The sequence below is a fragment of the Rhinichthys klamathensis genome, unplaced genomic scaffold (genome assembly GCF_029890125.1).
Source record: "Rhinichthys klamathensis goyatoka isolate OS25496 unplaced genomic scaffold, OSU_Roscu_1.1 h1tg000007l_1, whole genome shotgun sequence".
Taxonomy (NCBI): Eukaryota; Metazoa; Chordata; class Actinopteri; order Cypriniformes; family Leuciscidae; genus Rhinichthys; species Rhinichthys klamathensis.
The window spans coordinates 184,908-210,242 of record NW_026606560.1 but is presented as its reverse complement, the minus strand read 5'-3'; the positions used below and the strand labels follow the sequence as shown (position 1 = coordinate 210,242).

Genomic DNA, 25,335 nt, shown 5'->3' with positions numbered 1-25,335 from the left:
TACAAAATGCATGTTTTTATTAAGTCAATATTTTATCCATGCATATACTTGTATATACTCAAAAATATAGAATTGGAAATAAATAGTCATTACATTTCAGGGTATTAATTCACAGCACCTTCCACGAGATACTGTTGCACAGTATACATATATAGATTCATACTTTGTCCAGCTGGGTTACTGATTTGTCGTTAAACATATCTCTTCATCACAACGTCTGATGTCTTAAATTTAAGCAGGCACAATGTACAGAGAATACAACTAAAGCCCAGTCCATTATAATGTGCTGCTTAAATCTTTCTGCAGGGGAACTTTAAAACTCGTATCTGTAAATCTTTGTTAAATATACACTTTTTAAAATAAGTTGTAAAGTTAATATTGCAGAAGGTTAGAGTATATGGTAGACTTTGACAGTGAACAAATCATAATGTACTGATTATAAATCGGGATTGTTTGCTGTAATTACTTTTCATTGAAGTTATGATATATTGCACACCCTTATTTTTTCTTTAGGTGAGGAGAACAATAGGACAAAAACAAGATTTTAAACCATTCAGCTAAATTATATATTACCAAAAAATTATTAACAATGAAAGCAAGGCTTTTAACTAAAACATTTTTGTGATTGGCTCTCTGTTGGGGATTAAAGAAACTATGATGGGAGACAAACTGGCAACACAAGTGTTTGACTGAAAAAAATCCTTTCAATGTTCTCTCTGGAAAGGCAAGGAATGGTTCGGTACTGGGCCTGACCCAAAACACCCTCATATATATAGGAAGACACATCAAGTTATAGTAAGACAGGCCTTGGATACTTCTGGGGCAAAATATTACAGAAAAGTGCAATAAAAAATAAATATAGTGTATATCTGATCACTTCTTTAATAACATTCGTAGATTACTTTTCATCGCCTGACAAAAATATAGTCACATTACCTGAAAATAGAAGGCTAAAACATGTAACAATGTACCATGCCTGCTAAATAGCTACAGTAGCTGTGCTTCAGGACAAATGGGGACCTTCTGGGGAGTTTAGGGAAGCCCTCCCTCCATGGCATCTTTGATTGGCGTACAGAAGTACATTTCTGATTGGCCGTTTCTCAAACAGAGAATCTGCGAATTACTGGCAATTGCTGTCTCTCTCTAGTTGACTGTTGGCCTGGCCAGCGAGTCAGGTTGAGGCAGAAGAAAGACGATTCTGGCAGAGCCAGTTGGACATGAAGACAAGTCCACTGGACTCAGAGCGGAGCTGTAGGATCTGTAACTGTGGCTGGATCAGCACGAGCTTTCAGAAGATCAACAATCTCAGAGTGGGACGCCTTCATGGCTACTGACAAAGCTGTGTGTCCATCCTAGTAGAGGGAGAGGGAAAGAAATGACATGTAAATGATTTTGAAAGGCATTTTTGTGGTTTTTGGCATGCAACCTGCCCACGTTAGTATCTGCCTAATTTGTGTAGATCCTACAAGTGATTAAAGAGTTTCAAATGGACACACAGACTTTGATGTGAATATTTTGATAAAATTATAAAAGATAACTTGTTATGGCTCCATCAGACACTCCAAGGCCTGTTGGATGGATTAAAGATTCAGAGAGATTGATACATAAAAAAGTCATGAATCTATTTAAAAAGGAAAACAATATTGGGATAAGTATGAAGCAGGAAGTATTAAGTAATTTGATATTCAGATTATTATTTTTTATAATTTTTTTGCTTAATTACCTTGCTGAATTTATGTTATAAAAAGATATAGTACAATACCATTCAAAAGTTTGGGTTTGGTAAGATTTGTTAGTTGTGTTTTGAAAAAAAGTGTCTTATGTCCACCAAGGCTGCATTTTATTTAATCAAAACAAAAATTAACTAAATAAATACAGTAATAATGTGAAATATAATTACAATTTAAAAGAACTTTCCATTTTATTTTATTATTTTTTTTAAATGTAATTTATTCCTATGATGGCAAAGCTGAATTTTCAGCTTCATTACTCCAGTCTTCAGTGTCACATGATCCTTTAAAAATCATTTTAATATGCTGATTTAGTTCTCAAGAAATATTTCTTAAAAAACTATTAATGTTTAAAACAGTTGTGCTGCTTTATATTTGTCTGTGATTTTTCTGCAAGCTTCTTTGATGAATAGAAAGCTCAAAAGAATAGCATTTGTAATAGAAATCTTTGGAACGCTATGAATGTCTTTACTGTCAATGAATCTAATGTGTCCTTGCTGAATAAAAGTATTTAGAACTTTGTTAAAAAAATCTTACTGACCTCAAACTTTTGGATAGAATGAGTGTATATTTTATTATTATTGCTTAATTATCTTACTGTCGACACTTGGTCAGGTGGAACCGGGGATTGAGCACCAACCTTCTGGTTTGTAGACAACCTACATGAACCACTGAGCCACTGCCGCCCCGGCAGAAGCAACTACCTTTTACCACTAAGTGGCAGTGTTGTATTTTCTTGAAATGAAGCAAGGCTTCATGAATCAACCCATGGCTTCACATAGCTCTATTATGACAGCACTGAGGATCAAAGTTTCCTGGTTTCCCGACAGTGTTCTTTAAAAAAATTCACATTTGTCAGAATTTATTTTAGGTCTTGCATTTTTAAGTGTTGCACAACTATTTTGCTACATGCATATGGAAAAAAAGAAGCAGAGAAATTAGTACATATCACATTTCTAGTTAAAAAATTGAAGTTCCTCTTTTCATGAATAGCTTTGAAATGTGGTGGCCTAAAATGTTGGGTTTTGTTTGTAGATGTCTTGATTTTAAATATCAACTGAATTGGTGTAAGGTTTAATATATCAGTGTCTCTCTCACCTTATCTATGAGTGACATGTCACACTCTGGTCTCTCCAGGAGCATTTTGGCTATCTCAGGATGACCGTGCTCACAGGCACACATAAGAGCAGTGGAGCCATCCCGGTCCTGTATGTTCACATCAGCCCCGCAGTCCAGAAGAACCTGCACCATCATTGTCCGCCCATGACTAACTGCAAGCATCAGTGCTGTTTGCCCTGACTAGTGGGGAGTAATGAAAAAGAGTCTTATTTATATAAAACGACCTTTATCATACCCTATAAACAAAAACATTATGTGCTAAATAACTCATTGCTGCACTCATGGAGAATTAGAGAATTGTCTGTCTGGTATATCATAACTACATAAGTAACAAATCGTATGTGTGTTCTTGCAGTACCGGATGTTGTGGCGTTTCGCTGTGTGTACCTGGCTGGCTTGTGCATTGATTTTGCCCATTCTCAGTAGCTGCTGAGCCACCTCCATGTCCTCAGGGCTTTCTGCCGCAGTAAGAGCTGCCAACATTATAGCAGTGTAGCCGGCCTTGTTCTGGTGATCCACCTCACACAGTCCTGATGGACATACAATTAAAGAAAATGTTGGTATATTCAAAGGTTTGAAGTTAAAGAGAGAGTGAGAAATAGAACTTGAGATTGAAACTGTTTTCATGGCAAAATATAAATGTATTGATAGACACAAAAGTGGAAATTGCTGCTAGAAATGTAAATCATAGTTAAAATCTTGCTAAAAGTTGCTTTGGTACATTTCTCGAATCATCCTTAATATTTGCAAACCAGAAAGTGCATTTCTCAAAACAATCCGTACAAACAGCACCACACCACGGATTACCTGCAAAAGCCTGTAACTTTAGTTCAATCTTTAGTTCATCTCTCAAAAGTAAATATATATGTGTATGAACATACTAGTTCCATCAGAATGACAAGTCCTTGTGCCATTTTTCACAAACAAGATAGTCAAAATGCTTATTCATGTTACACTATGCTTAGTGTACTCTGTCAGTATTTTCAGATGTAAACTATGGATACGATTTGGATGACAATAATTGAAAATGCACAAGACTGCACTTTATTAGGCATATATAAATTTCAACAGTACAAATTTACACACTACTCTATTTGGGATATTGATTGCAAGAGACTGGACAGGATTCACAGTTACACTTTTACTGTTGGTCTGTCATCAAATTACAGTAAAATTGCAATATAAAGAAAAAAGACAAGACTATATACAGTATATATATATACTGTATATATATATATATATATATATATATGTATATACTGTATAGATAGATATATAGATTGACAAACAGACAGACAGACAGACAGACAGACAGACAGACAGACAGCCAGATAGATAGATAGATAGATAGATAGATAGATAGATAGATCGATAGATAGATAGATAGATAGATAGATAGATAGATAGATAGATAGATAGATAGATAGATAGATAGATAGATGATAGATAGATAGATTTTGCCATCTGCTATAACAAAAAACATATTTCCCGACCACTTCTTCAAACACCACTTCAAATTCTCAATAATAATAATAAAAAATGCTCAGGTTCATCTTGCCTCAGGTCTAAACAGTCTCTCACCTGTGTCTAGTAAAAGCTTGACCACAGAGAAGTTGGAATGGGACACACTGTAGTGCAGTGCCATGTTGCCATTACCATCAGCCAGGTTCACTATATAGCGCAGCAGGGTGGGAGTGTGGAAGCCCACCTCTCTCAGGTGAAGCGTGACTGTTTCAGCCTGTGACTCCTTCTGACTGGACACACGGAACCACTCCTGATATAACACCATCAGAACCTGCCTCTGAGATTCACACAGTCAAGAGTAAAGTCAAATTAAACATACATCTACATTAAAGTGTTCATTTTTGTGTTAAATTGAAAAGACAGAAAAATAACTTTCCAGTGTACATTAAAGGCAATGAATCAAGTTATATATATATACATACATATATATATATATATATATATATATATATATATATAAAGACATGAATTGCTTACCATGTCTTTATTTGGGGCAGCAACCTCAGCCATGCGATCCTTCAGGAAATGACAAGCAGCCATGAAGTTCTTATCAACTAACTCACTGCAACGACACAGATTGAGCTGTAATTTAAATCAAAGGGGCATATTCAACTCATGAACAAGATATAAAATTGTGTCTTTTCAGTTTCAGAAAATGTCTAATTGTTTACAGAGAGAGACAAATAGAAGCTAATTAAAAAAAAAAAGACATTAAATCATGCAGTAATTTTTCAAGGTCATACAGTACATGTATGTAAAATAATTTTCAAATACAGATTGGCTGCACACCTGAGCCTCAACAGAAATCTGTATTTGATACATATTATGAAATACAATGCATTTTGGTAATTTGAATCTTGGTAACATTAGTTGAGAGTGGCTCATATTGGACTGGCCTCTCAAGCAAATGGTTACCAATATCTGAATGGCTCAAACATCTTCATAACAACTTTTGGCACATGCAGTTTCTGGAAAAGTTCTGTCCCTTGAGGAGTATGAATTGTGTTTATATTTCTACAAATGTATGTATGTGTCTCAGACCCTTGTGTACTAGTGGTAGCCCTACCTACACTAAGTTTGGGGTCAGTTAGATTTGAATATTTTTAAAAGAACTCATACTCACCAAGGCTGCATTTGTTTGGTCAAAAATAAAGTAAAAACAGTAATATTGTGGAATATTATTACAATTTAAAATAATAATATTTTACAATGTAATGTATTCCTTCACTCTTCAGTGTCACATGATCCTTCAAAAAATCATTCTAAGATGCTGATTTGGTGCTCAAGAAACTTCACTGCTGCTTAGTGAAAACCGTGGACATTCAAAACAAGTTCAAAAGAACAGCATTTATTTGAAATATTCTTTTGTAACATTGTAAATGTATTTACTGACATGATTGATCAATTTAATGTATCCTTGCAGAATAAAAGTAATTTCTTTCAAAAAAATTGTTTTATTGCTAAGCCCAAACTTTGACACTTTCCTGTTTTTCATAAACCATATTAGAAATTATTGGTCGGAACTAGTTGTACAAGAATATCCATTATGTATCTCAGGTGAATTAAATGTGGTTTTATTTATATAAAATTAGAACTAAAGTGTGATATAAATATATCTTTGTATCTGGTGTGTGAGGATTCATGCAGAAGAATTTCAACATCATAGGCCATTTATTTGTCTGCCAACTCACCCAAAAAATCTGAAATAATTTTGGGAATGTATATAATTATAACATTTCCCTACTCCAAAATGACATTTATTCTAATAAAAAAGTGTTTAGATAATCATAAAAGAAAACCATACCATTTGCTTTCCCCATATGTTCATGTGGTTTATGGTTCAGCGTTTTGTTGTGATGCCATTCTTTAAGTGGACCGCAGTCACTGGGCATATTAAACCTGTCACTCAATGCTTGTACTTTCTTGCCAGATGAAGGGCAGAACAAAAGGCAGTATTGTGTCCTATTCAAAACAGAGGCACCTGCCTTGGGAAACATGGTCACTGCACACTTTCATGTGTTAAGCCAGCTCATATTATGAGCTAATGAGCTTTTCACAACAGGTTGAAAAAGTTAAGGGGACTAGCACAGAATAAAAGTCATGTGGATCATCCTAAAATACTCTTTGAAGGTTGTGTTGATTGCATAATATCCAACTCCCATAAAACTCCCAACTGACGACTTAAGCCATTGAGACTTAGAAAAAATTTAAAAACCTATATTGCAGTTGTAACTCTTTTGACCACGGCCCTCCATCTCACCTGACAGGCTGCTCCTCCTGGGGACTTATGGCGGCCTGGCCTGCATCAGGCTCTTCAGAGCCCTCTGCCACCTCTGCCTGAACCCCATCACCTTGCTCCCCAGTAGCAGCAGCCTCCTCCTGTGCCGTTCCACTTTCCTCTCCCTGCTCCACCTCAGGCTCCGAGCTATCCACCTCCTCAACCTCGTCCTGATCCTCCTCCCCACTGGAGTCCTCACTGGAGGTGGTCTCATAGCTGGACACACAGATCGTTTAAGTCAAGGGGGTTCTTTTGATTGTAACCCATTTTGCATTTGCAAACTTTCTATTATCAGGATTTGAAATCAGACAAGCCTGTGTTTAGTTACGACAAATACCACCTGACCATGTGTGCTTCAAAATTCATAATGCAGCACACCAAACTGTCAAAACAACTGTTACAGTCACAAAGGAACTGATATTTTAAATGAAATGCTTTAAAAAGAGAAAACCATTCTCACCTGCCATAAAAATTCTCATCAGTCATGTGACTTTAAAGGATTAGGTGTGAGCACCATATACTGTATATTTTTTAATGCTCTGGTTTATATTAAAAAAGGTCTTTAAATCTATTTTTGATTTCGACAGTCCTTACTGCTAATGGCAAACAAATGTAATCTGTCTGTTGTGAATGGACATGCACAATCCAAGTGTTTATACAAGCTGTTCAAATGAGAGAGACCTCTGTGGGGTCTGAGGGGTTCTTATGTGTTGAGCCTGTCTGAAGAATGCTGCTCCTTCATGGATGTTTTCAGATAGGCAAGAGGAATGGCATTCCCACAAGGACATGGGTGAATGGAGGCCTATAGCAGCAAGTCAGGTGGCTACACATGTATTAGGGTGTTGAGTATGAGGGCCTCTTTTGAGTACTTCAGATTAGAGACAAGAGGGCCATGCATCGGTTTATTATGCTGCTAACATCTTAGTAATTAAGATTTCCAAATGTGATTAATGCAATAGCTTTGTATAGCCTACGGCTTGTAAAAAAGAAAATTGGACAGAAAATGAATATGCTGGTCAGCCAAAGACGAGGCTTCAGCGACTTTGATACTGCTGTTTGCGCTTGGCTGACAGAGCTAAATAACAGAATGAAATTATATTATGGTGGTTTAGGTCAAAACTGTGTGCAAATTCTAAAATCACCAGTTGTCACCGAACAACAGCAGTGCAAGGCCTCTCTCAGGATAATCACAGTCTATCAGACTAAGACACAAGCCAAATCTGCCAACACTCCCACGCGGTCTTTGAGAGTCTTCTCAAAGAATATTTCAGACCAGCAATATAAATTAAAGATCACACATGTTGTATGTCACTTGATATAATTCACGATATAGCTATTCCAGCATGTTTTGACATACTGATAAGTATCAGTAATGCAAATTAATTCATTTTTAAACCTTTCTACTCAAGGGTCTAAAGATGACTGTCCAAAATAACCAGATAAAGTTACTCTTTTGGATTCCTTGAGCTCACTTAATTAATATAATATACTTAAATTAAATATAAATTAATCTAAAACTATTTTAACACTGTTAATAGTTTAAGGTAACTAGTGTTATATGCCCAGAAAACATCAACTGAAACATGAATTTACATTGGACTAAAAAAAAAAAACACATAGCGAGGATGGGGCCACCTCATTTCAGAGGTCCACCACACCCCACTGGTTTACTTACAGTTCTCCAACTTTCAAAAACTCTCTCGGGCTAAAGAAAGAGATCAGTTTAGCTGATATAGAATTATTCCTTTCTGATCAGGCATACGAAAGGCCAGCTGTTTGCCCAAGTCTATCAGGATAATTATCTTATTGTTGACGGCTGGTCAAATACAGCTGAGACAGAACCATCTCTGCTGCCAAGCTTAACAAATCATTCACCGCACACAGTGACAGGCAGACAGACAAAGACACAGCAAGAGAGAGAGGGACAGAGAGTGGACTTTGTTTTTCGTGTCATCTCACTAGGCCTCACTCATCATGCAACAGATCTCACAGAAAACAATACAGACACCTCATGGCCCATTTCTAACAGAGCACCTTGATGAAGGATGAAACAGATTAAGGGATGCAAAAGGACAGGCCAGACATCTGATGTCATGGATGTTGATGAAATAGACTCATCCATCAACACTTCACATGAAAACACCAGCAAGTGTGATTCTGGGGCAATTGGTAAATGTAAGGTATAACCTTCATTTAGGGCAACTTTAGATTTTTAGGAGTTTTTTAACTGCACTTTAAACAATATTTTATAACTTCTGCACAGATGGCTGGTGGTTTTATGAAAAGCATTACCATCCATATAAACTGTATTGCTGCATGCAGATAAATATGCCAAAACAGTCTGATATGCACATAAAAAACCAACATACCCCCCATTTACGCCAACAAACTTCAAGTTCTTCTTCGCTCCCCCATTGCCCTGCTTGTCAGGACAGTCATTCTTCTTCATGATGGATTTGAGGCCTAATATGGGATAGATGGTCAGATATGTGAAAACGAAAGCCAAGTCTGCACCTGTTCTTCATCCCTAGCAATAAGTTAAATCTATGCACTATTCAGTCCATTTGTCCAACCTAATAAAAATAAAGTACAGTATATGAGATGGTACTTTTGAATCTCTCAAAATTCCTTTACCAGAAGTAATATAACCAACAAAATGCTGAACGGTACACTTGCTGTGCTCCACAGAGTGGGTAAGTCAGTTGTACTCATTCATAATGCATCGCACCAAACTGTCAAAACAACTGTTACAGTCACAAAGGAACTGATAATTTAAACGAAATGCTCTAAAAAGAGAAAACCATTCTCACCTGCCATAAACATTTTCATCAGTCATGTGATTTTAAAGGATTATACCACAAACATTTACAGAGATTTGTTCCCTAGTGTTTGCTTGATTGTTGCAAAGAACAGAGGTGAATAACAACTAAAAGAGCCAGTGGATGCAATTACAACAAAACACATCAAAGAGATTGGAATGCTTCCAGGAAATAGGAAAAAGCTCAAAAGTCCCATAAAGACTTTTCCAAGGACAAAACAAGATAAGTCTGAAATAATAATCAAAAAGAAAAAATAACCAGGAAATTCATATTTGAGTAAAACAGATAACTTTTAAATGACCATAATATTATATAATATTCAGTGGAAATGTAGAAGAACATAATTAGCACAGAAAATAATATTTAACTGTGGCTGCACAAATAACAATAGATGCCAGAATTTATGAGACTGCATAATTTTGCAAGCACTGTAATATAGCCAGATGCTTTTAAACTGTGAACACAAAATCCTAAATTATCTTGGCATACAGCTAGGAACTTCAGTATGAAAGACGGCTTTCTGTGCCACACGCATTTATAATCAGGCAAAAATATGCATATTAGAACGTCTTATTTCAAGTTGACTTTTACGTTTGTTTCAGCTCATTAAATTGTCATCTCTGGCTCTCAAAACCTTCACTTTAAACTCAGTGAGGCCTGTTTCACACATTGCACATATGAAGCCTGTAAGCGATGTGTATGACGATGTGATGTCATTAGTATTTGTAGGTTATGTGTATGTAAAGTGTATTTATAGCATGTACATTTTGGACATGTTACATTTGGACAATATTAATGTATTGACAGCATCTAAAAATTGTAAACTTTTTTATTTTGGAACTATACAAATATTTATAAATCCTTTGAGGTTTGTAGAAGAACAAATGCATGAGGTTCATTGAATACTGAAATTTTCATTTTCCCCCCTCAATGTTGATAGAATGAAGACGCAAGCTTTGTGAAACAGGCCTAATACAAGTAATCGACACCAATTCCAAAGACTGTTGCACCTGACTCAAAGAGACGGTCGCATCAGTCATTATTACTGTACATTTAATGAGCTTGCTAAGACGCCGCATGACTATACTGAATAAGAACCTACCCGATTGTCGTGTAGCCCCTCCTTTCTGAACAGGTGAGTAAAAGGCAGACAGGGCACTGAGGGACCCTCTCAGGTGGCTTTGAATAGAGCTTATTTTGGAAGAATGAGGTTTCTGGGAGCTCTCTCCTTTTGCGTCCTGGCCCCCACTTCCCAAACTGGCCCACTGCTCATTAAGAAGCCCCTGTATACGATTAACAACCTGACCAATTGCAGCAGGAGAAGCTGTGGCTTCAGCTGACCTTTGAGACTGAAGGTGAGGATCCTGTCCTTGTATTTCTCTTGGTTCCTGCTGTGTTTGCAAATCTGAACTTCTTTCTCCTCTTGCTTCGTCTGTTACTGTGCTTTCAACCCCCTTATTCTCAGCAGATTCTATTTCTTGGACTGTGAGCTTAGGGATTTCATTTTCACTGGCCATAGACTCAACCATGGCACTTTCTACCATGACATATTCCTCAGTGTCACTCTCTGCAACAACATTTTCACTGACTTTGGTATCTATAATCTGGCTTGACACACTATCTTTGATATCACCGTCTTGTTCTTTGTCTTTTACAGAGTCGGTCTTCTCTAGCATTTCAGAGACTTCCTGACTACTGTTATCTTCTAGATTATCCTGGACCTCAGTCTCCATTGCCCGGTCACACATGACAATCTCTACCCCTACAATTTTCTCTGCTGTAGTGACTTGTGCTAAGACTTCAATGTTTCGAGCTTCTACTATATTTGTCTGAGTGCTTGAGCATATATAATCTGTTTCTTTGGGACCCTCAGCTAGTTGAGGTTCTGTCGAGACTCCTCTCTCCATGACACTTTTGCTGTCTGTACTGACTGCTGCATCACATGTGACAACTGGTACAGAAAGCGGCTCTGTCTCGATAGGACCTTGAAGTTTCCGCTCTTTCACTTGGTCAATCAGTTCCTGTATTCTCTCGTCTTTTTGTCTATTCTTGTATATCTGTTCCCCAAGTAAGGAATTTGTATTTTCCAATTCACAACTGGCCTTGCTTAGACTCTCTTCCAAAGTTTTCAGTTTTGCTTCCAGCTCCAGGTTAGTGAGAAGTATCTGTTCGGCAGGTTGAGCTATTGTGTTTTCCTCAATTATAATTACACTTGGTCCCTCAAAAGTTGTAGTATCTTGTCGAGCGGGTGTACACTCGGATGTAGCACCTGATTCCTCTGATTCCAGCGTTGACTTTTTATCTTCTAACAAAGTCTCCTGCTTTTCTACTTGCTCTGAAAGACTCTTCGATGCTTCTTCTTGAAGTGTAGACTCCTGCAAAAGTCCCTCTGCTTCATCTGGATCAGTTGGAGTTTCTGCTTTGTCTATGAGTATCACCGGGACAGACACTGGAGCTGGCACTTCTTTCTTCTCTGACTCTGTATCAGTTACTGGTTCATTTTTTTCAGACTCCTGTTCTACAATAACCTGCACCACAATATTTTGTTCCTCTGACTGTTGTTCTGGGGTTTTGTCAGACTGTATTGCTTGAACCATTTCATGATCAGCTGCAGTAACTGTGGAAAGGGAACAAGTATCTTTCTTCTCACTGATAACTGGAGGAACAGCACTGTCTTGCAAATCAGTTTGAGAAACCTCAGTCTCATTCAACTGTAAAGAGCTCTTTTGTTCAGACTGGTGTTGCTGAATTCTTTGAAGCAGTTGTTCCCTCTCTGTTCTAAGAGAGCATATTTGAGCCTTCAACTCAGGGATGGTCCTGACTTGCTCTTCTAACTCACGCACCCTTTTCAGCGCAGCTGTAATCTGTTGATGCAAGCTGGCCCTGTCCTGGGGAACACTGCCTCTCCTGTCGCCTCCATCCGCCGCTGGTCGAAAAAGCCTCTCAGCTGAGCCATTCTGAGACTGGGAACTCTGCTCATCAGTTGAGTCTGAACCTTTCCTGCGTGGGACATTAACAGGCATGCTTGAGGCTCTTAACAGGTGAGGCCTAACAGTAAGGCCCATGGACTGTTCATTCTGAGAAGAGGTCTGTACTTGAGACTCTTCCGCAGCCTTCGGCGAGGGGGGGTAACCACTCCCAGGCTTCTTTGACTGGCTGGCCAGGGAACTTCTACTGGTGCTACTGCTACCACTAGTGGCATCACTGGCTCTGAATTCAAAAAGCTTCTGGACTTCAGTAACACGTGACTTAGGCTTGGACCCTAAAGTGGAAGTATTGGCCCACGTATCTTTGGCTAGAGGTCGAGCGCCATGTCCAGGAAGGCTGAAGTTGCGTGGCAGTGTGCTGTACTTTGGGCCCCTGTTCTTGCGTTGAATGTGTACCCTCTTGATTGTGTTTCCTTTCTCTATGTCATCAACATACTTCAAGAAGTCCAGATCCAGGTGAAACCCATAGGGGGTCTCTACAGAATATGGCAGCTGTTTCCGCTGTACTCCACTCTCAGAGGCTTTGGAAGGAAAGCCATTTGCTGAAATATAAGATACATTGTAACACATTTAGCATTCTCTTATTGTAATTCCAATTCAAGCAGCCATTGTATTATTAAGCATATGGAGCAAAATTAATCAAGGTGTTATCACTGTGCAAGGATTTAGAAGACATGAAAAGCAAAAAAGACTTTATATGCATTATAAAGGTATTCATAAAGTACATTATAATGCCTTATATCTTTTTATAACTGATTGTACCCAAAGTTAAAATGCATTATAATATTTGCAGATTCTTTGTTACAAGTGGAAGGAATATATTTACACATTTGAAACTGGAAATGACAAACAGTCTGGATGGCTTTCTTACCATTTTTCTTGTCCATTATTTCTGTTTTTGCAGTATCATGGGTGTAAACTCTGGAAACCTGTAGACAGATCAAAATAAAGATATACAGATCTAAAAAAAAAAATTTTTATTAGTAATCGCCTAACAGAACAGTGACAACAATAATTACATTATGCATATGGGGCATTACAACAATAATTACATTATTAATATACTGATTTGCCAATTCATGTACTAATTACAATCCATACTTCCTGTACAACATGATCTTACATTAGTTGTTTTGTACCATTTTAAAACCCTGCACCTCTATTCAAACCACAGTGACATAGTAGTTCATTCTGTTTAATTTACTCCAGATGGCTCACAGTTTATGTGGGGTTGATTTAGGCAATGGAAAACAATTTTGCCATTTTAGATTTAAGATTCTTCAGGGGCTTACGTAAGGCCACTGATCAAAATACATCATGTTAATACAAACTTAATACACCCTCAGGCTTCAGGTCTGGAGATCTACTTCCCGAACGTTCTCACTGTCCTATCTTGAAGTCTGAAGACCCTAACCTACATAAATGTTGCAAACAACAAACAAACAAAAAACCAAAGACAAAACATTGCAGACAAAAAAAAAAACAATCTCACTGACTGACAGCTAACTGTTTTTGTTTTAGCATGACAACACTTACTTTTCAGCGGTCACTAAAGACACGCTCAAATTTTTGTTATTCTAAAGCAGCACCATAATGTAGGTTGTTATCTGAGCTTTTCAACAATCATATAATCGATGTTGATGATTACTGTGCCTTTTCTAAATGAATACAGTGTATTTAGCACTGAAATTCTGTTGGATGCCACTTCACACAACTTATTTATTGGAGCCCTTGAGATATATATAGTCAAATGATGCATGAAATGTGGAACTTCTGCTGGTGGAGATGATCCTTCTCCAACCTTTTGCTTTAATGGAACTATGGTCAAACCCCTCAAGGCATGTTTGCAGATCTTAACTATGTACTGAAAAGATTGGAAAAGATGGGAAAAGATTACTGAAAGATGTGTCATCTGGCTCTGATTTCAATGTTGCAATCTGAGCCAGAGGCTTGGAATTTGGACAGTTTGGGAAAGTATTTTCTTCATAGGTGCAATTTGACTATGTTTCATTAAATCTGGATCATGAGCTGGCTGCTGGATGTCCAGATTCTGGACAGACTGGTATAGAAAAAAAAAAGAGTTAGATTCTGACATGCTCAGTAAAAAACAACAACAAAAACACATGACATCATCTTGGGGCTAAAGGCACAACAACATTTTCACTATTCATCATCATGAATAGTGTTCATATTCATTCTTCATCACGCCTTCTGATGAAGTTGTTTGTACCTGTTTGAAATATTTATTTCACCAAGTACAAGCAAGGATAGAAATATGCTTTGGTTGCTTTTTAGAAATGGGCTCTGAGCCATTGTTTGGTTGAGAAGACAAGCTCTATGCATTCTAAAGCAGAGTGGTATAATAGAGTGCCAACACAGCATTTGGTGATCAGACCATCAATCAACTAGCTTCCATGATTTCCTTTCACAGCACATTTATTTTAGAAAATAATGTTTTAAAAATGATGCTATAGTGAAACAGAAATAGGGAGGTGTGGCATAGTGGTTAAAGCTCTGGGGATGTAATCAGAAGGTTACTGGTTTGGTCACCAAAAAGACCAAGCCATGAGCATTCTGTTGTGGCCTTGAAGAAGGCATTTAACCCTGGTTTGATCTAGGGGGACTTTTCACTTTAGTTAGTGCACTGTAAAGTCAGTTAGGATAAGAGTGGCATAAAATAAGATACAACAAAATATAAAAATTAAATGAAAACATAAATAACAATTCTGAAAATTTCAAAAACTGTCAGCTAATTTAAATAAATGTATTATTTGAAGTTGTAGTTGAAGTCCTAAAATTAATAAAACTAAAACTGAAATAAAAAACTATAAAGAGACATTTAAAATATATTGCTACAACAAACTAAAATGAAAAATAAAAAAAATAAAAGAACTTTTCATTTTTATTTGTTTGTTGCGTGTAACGGAGGCACGTGTAAACCACACTGCCCTGGCCTCATGAGGTGCACTAGAGACTGTGGTCTTTAGCGTCCTTGTTAGCGCGTCCGCATCCATGCCAGTTCAAATCCCGCTCGAAGCAGGTCAAGTAGGACCGGTTACATTTGGTGTCGTGACCTGGATGGGAGTGATGTTTAGGGGGGTGAGTGTAACAGAGACCAGCTAGCAAGAGTAGTATCTGAAAACCTCACTGCCCTGGCCCCATGAGGTGTGCTAGAGACTGCGTTCTTTAGCGTCCTTGTTAACGCGTCCGCCTCCCATGCCGTAGACGCTGGTTCGATTCCTGCTCAGCGCAGGTTGAGTAAGACTGATTATATAGGTTTGTTCATGAGTTTTGAGGATGAGAGCATGTTCTATGACATGTTGGCACTTGCCTAATTTGACAGACGAATTTGCATAAAAATACAGAGTTTGATTGGACAGCTATTAAGAAACTCACTGTCAGAGGTCATAATGCTAAAACTTTGCTGCTACAATGGTAGTTAAAGAAATATTGAGCATCTTAATTAGACTACTCAAGTGTACAAACAGCTTGCATTTATCCCCAGGTTTCAAGGCAAAAACCCCATAATACTGACAGCTGAATCCCCAGAATCCGACACACACAGCATGGAAAATGACTTTGTACAGCTTCTTAAGTCCTCCTGGAGAAGAAAGGAACAAGGCAAGGACGGCAGGGATAAGGTGCATCCCCAACCTAAGAAATGTTTAATGCGATTCAAATACACTGTCTGTCGTTGAGTCTTAATTAGCCAGAGCTGGAATGCAGCTTCTAATTTCTGAGTAAAGTGAGGCCTAGCCGGTTGTCAATTATCCACATGGAACCGAAGAACACAACACTGCCTATTTAATTAGATACTAAAAGAGAGAGAGAGAGAGAGAGAGAGAGAGAGAGAGAGAGAGAGAGAGAGAGAGAGAGAGAGAGAGAGAGAGAGAGAGAGAGAGAGAGAGAGAGAGAGAGAGAGAGAGAGAGAGAGAGAATAAATGAGGAAGCAAGTGGGAGAGAGAGAAAAAAGAGATGGCAAATCATTGCCACTGGAGAGAAATTACTTTAATAAGAAGACATTCATGCAATCCTTTTTTGGCCTCATTTGCAAGAATCTGTTTCAACTTATCAGTGGGGATATTAGGCTATTTGGGTACAGTACATCTTAAGACTTCAGGTTTCCAGTTTGTCTCAAAATCACCTTTCCTATGAAAGATAGTTTGTTGTAAACCTAATGTTTAGACTCATCTGTTTACAGGTGGCCCAAAGGACCGTGTACTGGTGAGTTATATTGGAAAGTCACTGTTTATTTAGCCATTCAGAGCCGATTTAATTCAATGTAACTAAACAAATTGCAGTAAAGGAGAGGAATTGAGGGAAGGAGATCAATCTCATTTGCTGTCTGTGTAACCATGTAGGGGCAAAATGCAGACACACACACACACACACACACACAAACACACAATCCACCTGCAACCTTACAAGCTCAGCATCTATTGCTGATTAGGAGTGCTGAAGCTATGAAAAGAAATCGAACCAAACGGAGCCAAAGAAAGCAGAAACTGCCTGAACAGCCAACAAAACAACATCTGTGGGCATTCTCAGGCATGCCAGCTGGACACGCAGGGAAAGATTGTTAATATTCCACATGCCTATAACCCTGTGATTTCAGGTCTGAGGATGCACACACAGACATCCGCTGGGGCAAGGGCGAAATCGCATTCCGGGGGTGGGGGTTAATCGCGCCTGTTTACATTTATTTAAGAGATAATCAACTGTGTTTACATTAATACCTCACCTGGACAGGCATTTCAACCAAGACGTTAATTTGATCGTTTTAGGTTTGTGAGCGTTTGAAAGCCAATTCTAATTGTTAATTTGTGTTCACAACATATTTTTTCTTCTGCATGTAATGTGCATGGCTCCAAAGCATAGCACTCAGGTACCAAATTAACTCTTACTTTAATATAATTGTATTTTCTACAACAGTAGTTCCGTTACTCAAATTTGATTGGCTGAGCAGCGTTCTACACAAACTGTCAGGTTAAATTTGCAATCTTTGAAGGCTGTGCCCTCCAGAGGTCTCATTTCATGGCCACATACGTCATTGATGCTGCCTCATTTCAGAAAAGTAACCATTGCATTTCAAATTAAAAAAATAAATTATAATAATTTATGCCTCAAGAGGAATAACAGTCAATTTTCTAATGGTTACTTTTCTGAATTGAGACATCCTCAAAGACGTACACGTGAGACACGCCTTTGAAATGAGACAAAGCTATTGCCAGTAGGTGGCGTCAAGTGACTTGCTGAGGCCGAATATGCCTACTTCCTTCAGTATTTGAAAAAGTGGAGAGTAGTATGTCCAAATTCACAGTATTTGAATAACATAGGTGAAGAGTACCCTGATTTACTACTACTTTCGCCCGAGATCCTGGAGTGCGCATTTGATGGACAATATACTATCCCATGAAGCCACAGTAGAGGAGTTGTGAATTGCATAATGCAGTGAAGTGACTGAACTGACAACATGGCAAATAATTTGTCACAAAGTAAGTTTCAAACCACCTGCTAGCTAGACAGTATGCAGTTTAGGATGCAGCTACTGTCTTTATGAGTGAGTCATTGAATCATTCACACAAAATGATTAATTCAAAACATCGATTTAATCAGCAACAAAACACCACTGCGGTGTGTTTGCTCTGAGATGTCCAGCGGGTGATTCTGCTTTGACTTCATTTGGAACTATTTTCTGTAGTACAGCACAAACACACAAAAAACAAGCAATTCTTTGTCTAAAATGTAAACTATTCAATTATTTACTTCTTGTTTATAGAACTGTTAGCAAACGCAGTATCACACACAATCATTTTCCTCACATTTATGTCTAAGCCAAAAATGTGCTCTGATTTCCTCTCTAACGGACACGATCATCTCCCACTCTTTTCTTTTCCCAGTAGCTCAACTCTGTTCCAGGCTTTACTGCTCCCATCTAATGACAATAAACAGATAGCAAGTGGGCTGTCTGACAGGAAACAAAAGCTCGCTGCACTTCCCCTCCTTGATGGTTCTAGATCTACAGAAATGGCTCTGCAAAGCTTCAAACATCTGGAGGAGGTAGAGAACACAAAGCATCTGTCCCACTGAGATGAGAAGAGGCCTGGAGAGAACAGCGCTGGAATGAAGGTTGGACCACCAGTGAGAAAATATGTATGTCTGTTCTATTCAATGTAAACTTACCAATGATGAGTGACAGACACTCTTTTACACTCTTTAATTAATTGATCAAATGTATGGCAACTGTATGAAAATGGTAGGGAAATTACTTACAGGTCAGGAGGTGATCAAAAAGTTAAAATGTTTAATGTTTTATTTCATATAATTTTTTGAATTTTAATTTTAATTTACATTTCCATTTTATTTATGCATTTGGCAGACACTTTTATATTGATTTTGACATTGCATTTAAGAAATGCATTTCATCAGTTTCATGCATTCTCTGAAAATCGAACCCATGACCATGACATTGATAGTGTCATGCTCTATATTATATTATTAATTTACGAATTAGTTTGTTAACCTGACAGTTCAAATTTTCACAATAAACGCATATTCACGAATACGCACACATTTAATTTAATTACTTCCTGTTTGAAAAGATAGAAATAGGGGCCTTGGTTTATCCCTCAACCATAATCGTTTTTGGTTGGGTGACTGAGTGAGAGCAAATAGCAGAAAGAGAATGGACGAGATATAGAGCTTTCATTAAGGATGTGAAGCAAATGACAATTAATTATTCAGTAGTACCCTGTTTGTAACGCTACAAGCAGACGAGCCCGAGGTTCTCATTAGTACTCTGGATTACAGAGCGAGAAAGCAATATATAAGGCTGAGAGGAAGACAGGAAACAAGTCTAACCATTCAGAAATGCAAAGGTGTTTTCTTGAGGTGCACACAGAGAACACGGAAGTGAAGGGGGAAGGGATGGACGGATACAGGGAGATGACAGAGAGAGGGGTTGGTGGCGACAGAGAGGAGGGGGGTTATTGAGCTCTAGCAAGTGACAGCCAGGTGCTAGCTGTGTCTGTGTGGATCATTCACATCCCACGGGATCCACAACAGCAGACACATATGTACAGCCAGATTGCAACAGAGATAAGACCGATGCCCCACATTGATAATCATTTACAAATGCCAAACATGTTCTAGCTGTGAGACGAGTCAAACACATGGTGAGAGCCAGTCTAATCCACATTGTATACATATAAAGCACCTAGTGGCTCTCTTGTTTTTTGCAATCGCACTAAACAAACACGCACATATGGACACACACACATAAAAAATGCACAATACTCTCATTAGATGCTGCCTTCCTTCCGTCTTCCAGGGGGCTCCAGAAAAACAGCACTATTTAAATGTATCAGGAAGCGCTCCTCACTATGTACCAAAAGAATTACATTAAGCAAGGTCTTATACACACTATCACACACACACACACACACACACACAAATAATGGAGAGGAGATGAGCTGGCTATATGCCAGAGAGGGAAAAAAAAGAGCCCGGCAGTTATTCCTGCACTGCAGTAATATCAACAACAGAGTCATTAAAAAACCCAGCGGCACAGTCCAATCACACATGTATGTGCAGACGCATGCACGCACATGTAAATACAATGACAGGTTGAGATTCTCACCTGTACTCACGTGCTACATGCATCCCAGAGCTTGTAAGTGTATGCGCATCATCGTGAGAGATGGAAAATGATAGAGAGACAGAAAGAGAATGAGAGGAAGACAGATAGGGAGAGGGAGAAACCGAGACAGCCCCAGAGTGACAGAGAGAGGTGGGGGAGGAAAGGAATTCCTCTCACCTAGCATGTGCCGTGAATGCTGCTCCCCTCCTGTCTACCAAAAACATGCAACACCCCTCCCTTCCTTTCTTTGAACTTCAACCTGATAACGCAAGAAGGATAAAAGAGGGGAGATGGATTTGATATTTGATTGCTAAGGAAACATGTAAAGGAAGAATATATATATATATATGTATTTGCTACCGTTTAAACATTTGGGTTTGGTAAGATTGAATAATGCTTTTGAAAAAAGTATCTTAAGCTCACCAAGGCTGCATTTATATGAAATTGAATTAATTGATGGCAAAGCTGAAATTTTCAGCATCATTACTCCAGTCTTAAGTGTCACATGATCCTTCAGAAATCATTCTAATATGCTGATTTAGTGCAAAAAGTAACATTTCTTATTATTACCAATGGTGAAAACAGTGGTGCTGCTTATTATATTTGATCATTTTTTCAGGATGAATAGAAAGTTCAAAAGCACTGATTTGAAATATAATCTTCTGTAACATTGTAAATATATTTAGCTACTGTTCATTTCTGAACAAAAATATTAATTTCTTTTTTTTTAATCCTACTGACCCGAAAATTTAATCTAAAATTCTAAAAATATGTCGTTTTCCAGTAAAATATCTTAACATTCTTCAAACAAATACTAATAATTACTAATTAAGTAATATACTAATAATTGTTTTCAGAGAATATGGCTTGGCATAAGTTTAGTGTTTATGCATGAAATTTGCAAACAATTTTACATGACAAAATATATGCTTAAACTATATTAAAAATAATATTAATTCAAGATATATTCTCTGCATGATAAGAAATATGAAATTAAACGTATATTGTTAAGGATGTTTGATATTTTACTGGAAAACTAGTTTTTTGAAGAAAATTAGTTTTACAGTGCAAAGACACTGGACAGGCAATTTATTCTGCTATGGCGAGATATTGGTCCTGGAGGAAAAGAAAAACACATAACACGAGAAAGAAAAGGCATCAAAGATGAGTAAGAAAAGTGAGAAAACAGTCCTCATACTCTTTTGAAGGTTCAGTCCACTGCTGCAGTTACTCCCTCTGCCCTCCTTTTGACACAGACCATCTGAGAATTGACCTGACGACGGCCGGTGCCTCAGATGAAATGACCCATAGAGGGGAGCTCTCTTACTTTCTCACCCTCTTTCTCTTGTGCATTTTTCTCCTTACATTCTCTCTTCCCTTCAATAACTCTCTCTCTCCCTCAACAATACTCTATTCTTAAAAAGTTGTTTTATTGCTGAAGTTAACTTTCCCTGTAACCCCAGGAATATGTCAAAATTGTGTGGCATGGGTCCCGCCAATGGGTGGTGGTTAACCATTAACAATGCACCAGATCTCCACCACAACTTATCTTCTCATAACATTTGCGCCTCAGTCAGGAGTGCAGCTGCTCATTTGTTGAGGTGCAAGCCACACTAACATTCAGGGCTTTACAATAATGGGCTTAAATAGTTAACTGAATCATGAAAATGCTAACATTATTTTCTCTAACATGACTTTCCATTTATGGAACACAAAAGATAAAATTTTAAAAAGTATAACCTGGTCACTCTTTTTGATGTAATTTAATTTAAGCCAAACTAACAAAAATGCAGCATAAAAATACATAAAAGTGGTCTCTATGACTCATGCATTATATTCTGATTATTTTGAAACAATGTTTTGTGAGGAGCAGATTGAAATTTAAGTTGTTCACTGAAAATTATAACATTCACCCTAGTTCTCTTTGGCACATCCATAAGAGTTCAAGAAAGAAACAGCAATGTCCAGTTCTTGAACGAAATATTCTAGCGGATGTTTTGCCTCACTAAAACAGTGGTTGATCCCTTTACAAACAGGACTGATTCAGTTCTCAACTTGCAAACACAATAATACAGTCGCTACAGCTAATATCAGTCCACAGAAAGGGATGATTTTAAGCAATTAAATGGATAATTTTCCCAAAACAGACTATTTTATCATCCTTTCCTCACTCTAATGTCATTCCAACCAACAAGACTTTCATTCATATTTGGAACACAAATAAACATGAATGATAGTTTTATTGGTTTGGAATTTTTATCATCCTTAGTTTGTTATGTATATGTGACAAAAGAAACAGAAAAAAAGAGAAAAGATTAGACTGACAGGAGATGCAAAATTATTAATATGTCCACTCACATCTTTATATTTTACATTGCATGATCAAGTCACTAGAAACATGGCTCTGAATACCATGACGTCCCTTCATAAAGGTCTAAAAAAAACCATGGTATTTATTTGTATGTGCCTGAGATGACCCCACAGATAATCCAGCGTGTATTCTTGTCACAGATTCTACTATGGAGTGCTCCTTTTGCCTTTTTCATTTGGAGCAAACAAATTGAAGTGGCCCCTTAAGGAGGAAGCTATTCAACTCTGCAATGTGCTTGAGAGGTCTGTCTAATCACAGAATTGAGATGGCCCTGCCATGACTATATTTCACTTGTGTCCAGAGTGAGTCATCGTCCAGTCTCAGAGCCCAGATTAAAAGCAGACTTGAAGAGAGGTGGAGGTGTTTAGTGCTCAGCATATATAGTGTACACTGGCAGTGAAATGCACCCTGTAGCCATAAAGTGCTCTTTCTACTTCAGTCGACAGTGGCCTTGCAGACACTAATAAAAGCGAGAATTCAAACATGCATACAAAACACTCACTCATGTATTCTCACTCTCTCTGATACAGACCGACAATCATTCACACTTCTAAAAACACAGGCATGCTGTAAATGTGATGCATGGATAAATAATTTATATTAAATACTGCAATATTCCATAAAAAATAAGAATTGTCAATTTTGGTTACTTTAATCTTTAAAAGACTGAATGTACTCCTACTGTTCCTTTGACTGTCTCTTGGCTGAATTAGAGGAAAACGTGTGTAAACATACTCAGACCCCCTATACATTTTACACGCGAGCTGGCACTTGAACACGAACACGCTCATTAGCGCGGTTGTCGACTGTGGGTCTAAAGGAAAGAGCGAGAGTGAGCGTATAAGCAATATCAGTAATGTTCATAAAATAGGTCACATAAATACTCCATGCCAAAACATCCTTCTTTATCAGCCATAAAAGCCGACAACTTTACACAGTACAGGGCTGTGCACACACACTTGAGAAACTTATGGCCCTATCTATTATTTCAAGGTCCGGTAAAGCTGCAGGATATCATATCTGCCCTAACATATGTCAGACTCACATATTTGCACATTTTACTGCATATTTTTCCATGTATAGTGTTAACAGGTCTCAGCTTCAGACGGAATGCTCACGGACCGCCCAGAGGCTGTTCATTCAGTCACGGCTGCGAAATAATCAGTGTTCTTATATACGAAATAATTTTTCAGTGTTCAAGTAAAAACAATTTTTTCCCATGTGTGTCTATTATTTTAGTGTAATTAATAGACATAATATATAGATATAATATAACCCCACCCATAAAAGACATTTAAAAACAAACCAAATAATGATTAGTTGCTTTGTATAATGTGTCAATCAGATTGTGAAGGAAGAGCTGTGCGTCTAAACCTCACTCCCCTGGCCTCAAGAGGCACGTTAGCGACTGACGCTAAAGGCTGCGGTCTTTAGCGTCCTTGTTAGCATGCCCGCCTCCCATGCCGGAGATGCCGGTTTGAATCGATGCCGGTTTGGTCGAGTAGCCGTTAGCATCTTATCTCTTAATTCTCTCCGTGCCCGGAGGCACACAAGGCTTGGACATCACTCCTCCATTGGGTTCGGTTTGCAGCTGCACGTCATGCTGTGTTCCACGTGTTCCAGCCTGCACAGTTTCGTTCCAGTTCCACCATTCTCCGCCAAGTTGTTTTTGGGCGGCCTCTTTTCCTTCTTCCTTCAGGTGTCCACCCGAGGGCCACAGCACAGTCGTCCGTTCTGTCCTTCCTCAGCACATGGCCGATCCAGTTCCATCTCCGTCTCCTCACCTCCTCACTGATTTTCTTTGTTTCTGCCATCTCTAGGACGGACTTGTTGGAGACGTGTTGCTGCCATCGAATCTTGAAAAGCTTCCGTAAGCATTTGGTCTGGAATATATGTCTAGCTTCTTCTCCTCTCCTTTGGTTAGTTTCCAGGCCTCGCATCCATAAAGCAGAACCGAAAGTACTAAGCTCTAGAAAAGGGAGGTTTTGGTCTTCCTGCTGATATCGCTGGATTGCCATATGTTTGATAGCCTTTTGAACTGCGCGCTTGCCAGTGCCACTCTTTTCTTGACATCCACTGTGCCTCCACCATCCTTAGTGACGTTTGCACCCAGATACGTGAAGCTCTCCACCTCCTCTACCTCGCTTTCTCCAACCTTCAGCTTGTTGTCGCTCTTGCTATTGACCTTCATTATCTTGCACTTCTTGTCATTCAGTTTTAGGCCAACCTTGGCTGCATTGACCTCTAATCTGGTTGTTTTGTGCTGAATGTGATCCATTGTTGAAGATAGAAGGGCAAGGTCATCTGCAAAGTCAAGGTCTTCCAGAATGGTATTGAAGTCCCATCGGATTCCAGTTCTTTCACCCTCCAAAGTTCTCCGCATTACCCAGTCGATTACCAGGAGGAACAAAAATCCTGACATGCAGCACCCCTGCTTCACTCCTGTCGTCACTGGGAACCAGTCTGTTGTCTCGTTCGCGTCCACAACGGAGCACTGAAAGTCCTCATAAAGGGTCTTGACCATCTGGATCAGCTTCTGAGGGATTCCATACTGACTCATGATGGTCCAATGCTAGCATGCTAAGCATTAGCATGCTAAATGCTAAGTCTGTTGCTTATAGGAGTAGTTCACTTTAAAATGAAAATTACCCCATGATTTACTCACCCTCAAGCCATCCTAGGTGTATATGACTTTCTTCTTTCAGACAAATACAATCTGAGTTATATTAATAAACACCCTGTCCCTGGCGCTTTCGAGCTTTATAATGGCAGTGAATTGCAACCATCAGTTTGAAGCACAAAAAAGTGCCTCCATCCATCATAAAATAACTCCACACGTTGCTCTTTATATGCAAGTAGACTGCGTAT

The 25,335-nt window shown here is 38.4% G+C and overlaps 1 protein-coding gene across 3 annotated transcripts in view; it reads right to left on the bottom strand.

Annotated features, from left to right (window-relative positions):
• Window positions 1-25,335, bottom strand: part of kank4 (KN motif and ankyrin repeat domains 4) — a 64,614-nt gene continuing 39,279 nt past the window's right edge. Inside the window, exons 1-10 of one of the 3 annotated variants that reach the window (XM_056259068.1) lie at window positions 20,097-20,151; window positions 13,329-13,386; window positions 10,573-12,999; window positions 9,021-9,114; window positions 6,634-6,867; window positions 4,851-4,935; window positions 4,431-4,650; window positions 3,237-3,379; window positions 2,829-3,029; window positions 1-1,352 (exon numbers count right to left, since the gene is read on the bottom strand). In XM_056259068.1, coding sequence (XP_056115043.1) covers window positions 1,239-1,352; window positions 2,829-3,029; window positions 3,237-3,379; window positions 4,431-4,650; window positions 4,851-4,935; window positions 6,634-6,867; window positions 9,021-9,114; window positions 10,573-12,999; window positions 13,329-13,344 — 3,534 coding nt within the window. In that variant the 5' untranslated portion in view covers window positions 13,345-13,386; window positions 20,097-20,151 and the 3' untranslated portion in view covers window positions 1-1,238. Of the gene's footprint in view, window positions 1,353-2,828; window positions 3,030-3,236; window positions 3,380-4,430; window positions 4,651-4,850; window positions 4,936-6,633; window positions 6,868-9,020; window positions 9,115-10,572; window positions 13,000-13,328; window positions 13,387-20,096; window positions 20,152-25,335 lie in introns of those variants that run through there. The other 2 variants (XM_056259061.1, XM_056259076.1) reach the window with 2 other exon arrangements.